The 8239-nt window shown below is 39.3% G+C and overlaps 1 protein-coding gene across 4 annotated transcripts in view; it reads right to left on the bottom strand.

Annotated features, from left to right (window-relative positions):
• Positions 1-5038: 5038 nt before the first annotated feature.
• The window catches only part of tp73 (tumor protein p73), a 235353-nt gene continuing 232152 nt past the window's right edge, over positions 5039-8239 (bottom strand). For all 4 annotated transcript variants that reach the window (XM_048615017.1, XM_048615016.1, XM_048615018.1 and 1 more), the window contains one exon: positions 5039-7612. In XM_048615017.1, coding sequence (XP_048470974.1) covers positions 7310-7612 — 303 coding nt within the window. In that variant the 3' untranslated portion in view covers positions 5039-7309. The remainder of the gene's footprint in view (positions 7613-8239) is intronic.

The raw sequence follows: 8239 nt of genomic DNA, 5'->3' as shown, positions 1-8239 counted from the left end.
AATGGATATTTCACCCAATTCAGGAACATCATATGTAATGATGTGTTTTCGTGAACAAATCTGTTGAACACTGATTAAAAATTAAGGGGAAAAACACAAATTCATGGAATGAGGTGACCTATTCACTCATGAGATATTTGTCTCAGAAAAATTCTAAGAAAACGGATATTAGAGATACAGGATCCATGTGCTTTATTGTGTTACAAAATTTTTTTGAAACTTAATTTCAAAGGATACATTACAAATAATAAAAAGTACACAGTTACAACTTGTTTGGAGTATAAGGTAACAATTAATACTGGCTTAAAAAGCATTAGTTGACATTGAAACTTTTAAAATCTTAAATGTTTAAAGCAATAAAGTGCTTTAAATTGCTACTATTCAGAGGCATAGGGTCACAAGTGGCCAAAATATAATTTTACAATGTGCACCAGTTTATGATTGAGAAAGAGCTCCTAGAGCAGTGAGTTCGCCATATAAAAAATTGCAGATTGTTTCTGGGTGACTGCTATGAAAGTCTGTTGTTTTCAAAACTCTGGGAATATATTCCCAATGTTGACCACCTCCCACCTCTCTCTCCTCACTTTCATTGTTCCATCAGTTCTTTGTTGTGCTACAACTTGATGGTGGTGTTTGCATTGTACCTCACTCAGTCTGAACTCACTCAGGAAGAATGTGAGCAAATGGCAGGCTAATTCCAAAATACACAACATGACACCTGTTCGGAAAGAGGCTATAAAGCAGGGGCATTCGGAGTGAACCACGATGTCCTAACCTAAGTGTGTTTTGGCCAATAGTTTGGGTCTGATGGGTTCTGACTCTGCATGCCTTTAAGAGGGTGCTGGTCTAGATGAAGCAGAGATTCCATTCCATCAAAGTTAGTGGGTTTTATAGAAAATACTTAGTCCATGTGATCTCCATGACTAATTTTGATTGTTGAAGTATTCAAAGAGAAGTTTTCCAGAGTATATTATGCCTTTTTGACTCTCCCCCAAAGGATTGCACAGCTGGAGAAAGAGTGAGAAGTCATTTGTTATGATGATACGGCAGTGATGGAAAGGTTTGAAGGACCAGCTGTACTTTTCCTGTCTGATAATTCTGTACATTCACTGACCACAAGCAAATTTGTCTCTTGTTTCAGAGCATTCATACTGGTTAACTGAATTCATAATATTCTGTCAGGGTATTCATAAAAAGACTGATATACGTATGTTCATTATATGGGTTTATGGTAATTAGAGTTGACCTCAGAATTTATTTCCAGTTAGCTGATCTCAAACAGAATGACAATAGGATCTCTATAATTAGTCTTTGCATTTTGGATGAGGGTGAAAGTCAGTCAAGATTGTTGGCTGAGGACAACGTTGGGCTCAGCTGTGAATCCTGCAGTTGAATGACCTTTTGACACTCACCATCAAATCTCTCAAATCAAGAAATATCCCTTGGACTACAGGGTGAGTTACCTTTGGAACAGGGACTCCAGGAGGTAGCACCTTCAGGAGATAAGGGGAGAAACGTTATTAAGAAATCGATTTATTTGTAAATGATGAGTTACATTTGTTTTCCTATTTATTAAATCTTATTATTTGTAAAAGGGTACTGAAGGACTTGACAACACAGGTGAGTTCAGATTAAGGACATCAGGAACTGAGTGAAATTGGATCGCGTTTTAACACTATTCAGTACGCTTAATCTCATATTCTTTCCTGTAATACCTGATCTCGTCTGTCAACTGAAGGTGAGAAAATCGAATGGAAACATTCTGTCCATCATTGGTATCAACACAAATCTGTTTTTGGTCACAATGCCACAGTTAAATTATTTATCTGCAACAATATGGTAAAATTCTCACAAGATCATTCAGAGGGATTTATTTTGGAGGTGGGGGAATTTAAAGACTCAATCTCTGTTTGCCAATCAGTGCTTTGAGCTGTGGCAGATGCTATCTTTTTACTTGTCTCACCAAAGTTTAAAAATGTCTGACAGATCAACTTGCTCAGTCTGATCTTTATTGTGCATGAGTGAACAGATTTGCAGTAAACATCACTAAATATGTTCAAATAGAATCCCTACAGTGTGGAAGCAGGTCATTGAGTCCATACTGACTCTCCAAAGAAAATCCCACCCAGACATCCACCTCCCTTACCCAATTCCAGTACCCCTGCATTTCCCATAGCTAATCCACCTAGCCTGCACATCCCAGGTCACTATGGGCAATTTAGCTTGGCCAATCCAACTAATTGGCACATCTTTGGACTGCAGGAGTAAACTGGAGCAGCCAGAGGAAACACATACAGACAGTTGCCCAAGCGTGGAATTGAACATGGGTTCAGAATGCTGTGAGAAATAGTGCCAGTGTAAATTTAACTGCACCCTATTAACCAGTGATCTAAAAAATAGTGTACAGATTAATTTGAACTTCTTAGCAATTGATATGACTACAATGACAACACTGAAAATCTCATTCTGCGCTGAAGGAGAGCACAAGCCCCTTAACTGGAATGAGGAAGGGAGGGGAGGTAATCATTTCATTGTCTGCACAGCAACCTTAAACTTGCATTTGAGCTCATTAAAAAGTCTTGGGCAATATTCCAGGCACACCTTCTACAGAGAATTTGAGTGCCTATCCCAAGTTTGTTTATTTTGAAAAAGTAGTCCTTGTTTTTGTCATCTGTCTGCTCCTTTCCCTCTACAAATGCAGTACTATTAACATTTCCCTGTCTGATGTAGTATAGGGTTGGCAACTGTCGAGAATTGTCTGAGTATCCTAAGGTGAAATCTTTAACTCCTGGACATTGCTGTGAATGACCTGCAAATTAACGGGGCATTAATAAGCTTTTTTTTTTTTGAAAACTCTGAAGACTTATTGATGATGTATTTTGGAGATAGGTTGTGGGGAGGAATTTATTCGACCAGGCAACTCCACCTTCAAACATGTATCAATGCTCTATTGTCTAATCAATTATCTTTTCTTATAGCTCCATTGCTCAACTTTTATAGAAGCCCAGAACCATATCCTGTGCCAAAAGCTTGAATATAGTTTTAAGAAGCCATTCTATTCTGAACTCCATTCTAAGATTAATACATTTCAGACAGACTCAACTCTGACGTGCTAACTGAACTGGACTTCAAAATCTGACCTATTTGCCTGCTGTGCTGTATTGGTTTTATGGACATGTAGAAGTATCTTAAATGTGAAAGGCCTGATTGTTTGCAAACAAAACATAACCAATTCTCCTTCAACTTGTGCAGTGAAACATTGATCACTAATAAATGTTTTGAATTAATTTTACACATCAAAGATCAAAGTGGAGCTAAGATGCTGTTCCTAGTCCCCAAATGTTCTTTCTATCTCCCTTTTCTTTCAGGTATTGAATTAGCATGCCCAGTTCTGAAATGGAGAGGGCTTAGAAATACACAGTATCTTCATTAATTCCTGAAAGAAACTAGAAAAACTAGTCAATTTTCACCTGTCGTCTTCCTTTCAGTGACAAACCCACTGTGTACTTCCAACATCTTTCAGTTTTCTTTCTTGAATCCATCGTTTGCCCTTTGTCTCATCTTCTCTATGAAGACACTTCCAGGACCTCTACTTTTTACAACAGCACAAAAGCAAAACCTCCTAGTTCTAGCTGTAATGTCTATACAACTCAGTTCTGTACCTACCACAGTTGGTTAGAAGACTCTTTTACTCATGCAATAATACAACAAAGGGGTAGAATTCCCTTGTACTGCAAATATATATGTGTACACACAATTTAATAAAATGGAACTTCTTGCTTTGCTCAAGAGCCAGCAATCCAAAGAATTTCAATTTTAAAAAAAAAATCTAACATGCATGTAAAAATCTGAAATTAATGGACCAGGGGCTGGAATGGAAGAGAAGAAAGAGTCACGTAGAGGGTTAAATTCTGTCAAACAACACATTGCCAATTTAATACATTCAAAAAGACTCAATCTTCAAACAAAGGAACCTTCCATTCTATTATCCAAATACACCTCTACTGTGTATCACTGCAAGTCACAGTATGTTCTTGTATCTTTAAAATTACAATTTACAATATCCCCTTGACTGCTATATGCCTATGCCTAAACACAATGCAACTGTAATCTATTTATCCTTATGGTGCTGATGATTTAGTGGGTGCTGTCCTTCTGAATCTAACCTTTGTGATGCTGGCAGATCTTCTAACTAAAAGATATCTTTAAGATTTAGTCAATCAAGGAATAGCTAGTTGGTCTGGAGAGTGGGTGTTATGGTATTACAAAACCTTTGTCATTTATTCTGACAGTAAATTTAAAAATGCATGGGATAAGTAAGAATTGAGGATAAGATTTGTTTTTGTGTTTAGATTGATGTTTGTTTCTTGAGTATGTGAAGTTTCCAGTTGAATTAACAAATAATCGTATTCTTGGAATTCATTTTGTTAAAATAGTAACAGCAACAACAGTCCATTTATACCAGCACATAATAGGACATCACAAGGTATTTCACTAAAGACGAAGGGTATTACAGAAAATTTAAAGAAGTAACTGAAGTCTTGTCCAATAGAATTTGAGGAAAGAGGCATTGGTTTAAGATAAGATTTCAAAGTCCTGAGCTACAATGATCAAAGGCAAGGAATGTGAAATAGTACTAACACCAATAAGAAGCTGACCTAACCTCCTGAGGACAACAGGTTATAGATAATCAGAATTTAATATGCGATAGGATGCAAGTGGTTACAATCTGTGATTTTTATAACATAATTGGGCTCTCAAAGAGGACTTAAAGGAGCTGACTTTAGAGGTAAGAAAGGCATGGATGAAAATTTCAGCAACATAAAACAGGTAACATTATGCAGAGGGCTATAGACTGCTTAAATTATAGAACCCCCACAGTGTGGGAGCAGCCCATTCGGCCCATACTGACTCTCCAAAGACTATCCCACTTAGACCAACCCCCCTTACCCTATCCCTGTATTTCCCATGGCTAATTCACCTCATCTGCACATCCTTGGACTGTGGGAGGAAACCAGAAACCTGAAGGAAACCCACGCAGACGCGGGGAGAATGTGCAATCTCCACACGGACAATCCCCCAAGGCTGGAATCGAACCCAGGTCCCTGGTGCTGTGAGGCAGCAGTGCTACCCCTAAGGATAGACTTCATATAGATTTTAAAGGTTAGGTGAAGGATCGACAGCCATAAATGGAATTTAAATTCCTCTTGGACAGTAGCACTGAAAAAATAGCAAAATGGCAACCTGTTTTACCTTCTACAAATTTCCTTTCATTGATGCTTTGCGGTGGACTGGAGCAAGAGTTAACTTGGTGAGTTCTGATTAACCAATTGGTCCCTAACAGATTGGTTGATGATGGTGGGACAGCTGTCATCCCATTAGTCTAGCTCAATTTAAATTCATGCCAAAGAGTTGAGAAGAAGAAAAACACATTTGGGTGTAGATGCTTTACAGGAACTGGAAGGTCAGCAATCCCTTTAGAGAACTTGATCGTATCAAGATTATTGGATCATATTGTGGCAGTGACTAGACAGCCAGTAAGAGCCCTAATGATGCTGCTTGGCCTACTGTGTTCATCCAGCTCTGCACCTTGTTGTCTAAGAGCCCTAAACTGCCTCTTTTTGAGATGGCCCACCACATTTGCCAATCAGACATTTAACAGGCCAGTGATAGACCTTGCCAGGATTCAAGGTCCCCGGAGAAGTCTCACAAGCCAAGAGCTCCTCGCCAGCAACTCCTGTGAATGGCAAAGTCAATGCGGAGGTGGTGATTGTTATCAGTACAACACACACTTCAAGGCCTAATATCATGGACAGACACAGGGCAAAGGCAATGATGGCAGTAAGGGCGTTCTAGTAGGGTCAGCAGCAAATGCATAAGTATCTCCACCTACTATTCTGCTCCACTACCCTTCCCGATGCTGGATTTCAAATTGAGCACTGCATGCCTTTGAACGGGCGACACCCCAAACACATCCATATGCTAGACCAGAAATCATGGACTGAGGTCCTTAATGGGGTGAAAATAGCCATGCAAGTTCTCATTTGACAGGGGGTGGTTAGACTGTCCATACATCTTCCAGTCATGGACTTAATGGGGATGCAGGCAGGAAAGGAGCGAAGTCTCTGCACATGACCCTTTTAAATGCTTCCCCCATCACCAAACTTGCCATGCGTGAAGGCACAAGATACTATCCACTGGGTGTTTATTTTGGCAAAAGGAAATACAACAAATACTTAAGAAAAATATTGAACTCTTTGGAATATGTTTAGAGGGGTTGTTTACATTCCAGTTTTTAGTTCCATAACTGAAAAGTTAATCTATCTTCTCTCAATGCTAATAAGGCTGCAGTATATATCCAGCATTTTCTGTTTCATTCCATATTTCCAGTGTTTATTTAACTGGCCCAGAGTTGTTAAGAGACTGCCCTCATCCAATAAACCATCAAACTCCTCCCTGTCCTCCTGGGACACAGAAATAACTTCACTTTAATGGTAAGCCTAAAATGTACACATTTCCTTATTCATTCTGCTTCAATCCTTTCTCTTAACTATGTTCACTATCCCACAAGATATCACTAACTGAGTGTGCATAAAAACCAGAAGGGTGATAGATAAGCGTGGGGAGATCTCCAATTGAGCTGATAAGTTTTCTGATCTGAGTATCTGTAAAATTTAAGAACACATTTCATTCACGTTACCAAACATTTTCTTTATCATCAAGGAAAAAAAAATCTGAACTATGGAAGTTTACAATTTTATAAATAATGAGGAACAGCAAACCCACCCCTCCTGTAGTGAACTGACAAGCCTTGACTGTTTAGAAATATATTTTGGGAGACCAGCAAGTGAATGAATGTCACATTTAAGAGATTAACAGAAGATAAAGATGGAGGTAGGAGGAATGTGGAAATTGCTGAGTTTAAATGGAATAAGTTCCATAGACCCGTATTCATGGATTGATGGGATATAAGGATTGTGGCACTTCTGGAAGGAGAGAATCTGTCTTCCTGATTGGAATTGATTGTATGAAGGCAAAGGACAAGGAAAGAAGAAAAACATGTAGCTTTCAGGTTAGCTGCAAGAAAAAACGAGGAGGTGATCCAATGACCCATGTTTGATTATCCAAACCCTTTTGCTTTGCAAATAAAGTATTCAATGTGCATGGGTATGAACCCACCAGGGACAACGGTTTGTAGCACTACAGCATATATGGTATGTACACACTCAGCTTATTTTACAACAGTCAGTGCTTTTAGCAAAATGAAAAACTGCAGAGTTTCTCTTATCGGCATTTCCCTTTTTTGTCTTTAATTTAGCTCACTCTCAGTAAACTCCTCTTTGATTGACTGTTTCCGAGTCTTGCAGTCTGGTACATCAAAACCAAAGTCTCCCCAGTCATCCCCCCGATTGGGAATGGTGATGGTATGACGCACTCTGAAGTGGACAGCTTCCATCACCCGTTGGCGCTGCAGTTCCCCACTTATTGTGCCGGTGTTGTTGCTTGACCTGATCAGCTGCTGCGAGCTATAGTCGTGTCCCTGTTTGAACTCCTGAAGCCCTCTCCAAATCAAAAGGCGGTACTGTTCTGGAATCTTTAGTGCTCCCAGATCCTAATGAAGAAGAAAAGGGTAACTTTAAATGAACAAGTAACAGAATGCACCCAAGTTTTTATTTTAAGTTAATTCTTGGGATACGATCGTCGATGGCAAGACATTGTTTACTGTCCTTGCTCTGAGAAGGTTGAAACAGGCCTTCGAAAATCTAAGAGTGATCTAGCACATTGAAAAAGTGACTCCTGCTGGAAAGTGCTTGTAATGGACACTGGATCAGGTTGTACTTCCCTAATGGTTGGATACCTCCCAGCATTCACTGTCTGAATTCACACAAGAAGAATGGCCACTTGAGCAACCTGTCAGAGGGTGGTTTGCACCTAAAGATCCTAGAAGGAACATTGTTAGAGATAAATTGGCTTCCCCAGAAGGGCTTCTTCCAGGTACTCATGGAGAAAACAGTGATGGTGAAAGGAGTTTAGGTAATTTTCATGGAACCACTTATCTTTCAAATTCCCATATGGCCAGTCAGATCCTGGATAACATTATCAGAAAGAAGGGGAGAAGACGGGAGAAAATAAAAATAAGACGTGTTAGGAGGAAAAGAAGGACCAAAGGTTATCCTGGTCTCACTTGAACTCACTGATCGTTTTGTTAGTAAACATAGTGTACAACTGAACAATACAG

The sequence above is a fragment of the Rhincodon typus genome, chromosome 31 (assembly GCF_021869965.1).
Source record: "Rhincodon typus isolate 14 chromosome 31, sRhiTyp1.1, whole genome shotgun sequence".
NCBI classification, from domain to species: domain Eukaryota; kingdom Metazoa; phylum Chordata; class Chondrichthyes; order Orectolobiformes; family Rhincodontidae; genus Rhincodon; species Rhincodon typus.
Note: the sequence above shows the minus strand (reverse complement) of the source record. Positions and strands in the feature narration are given on the sequence as shown.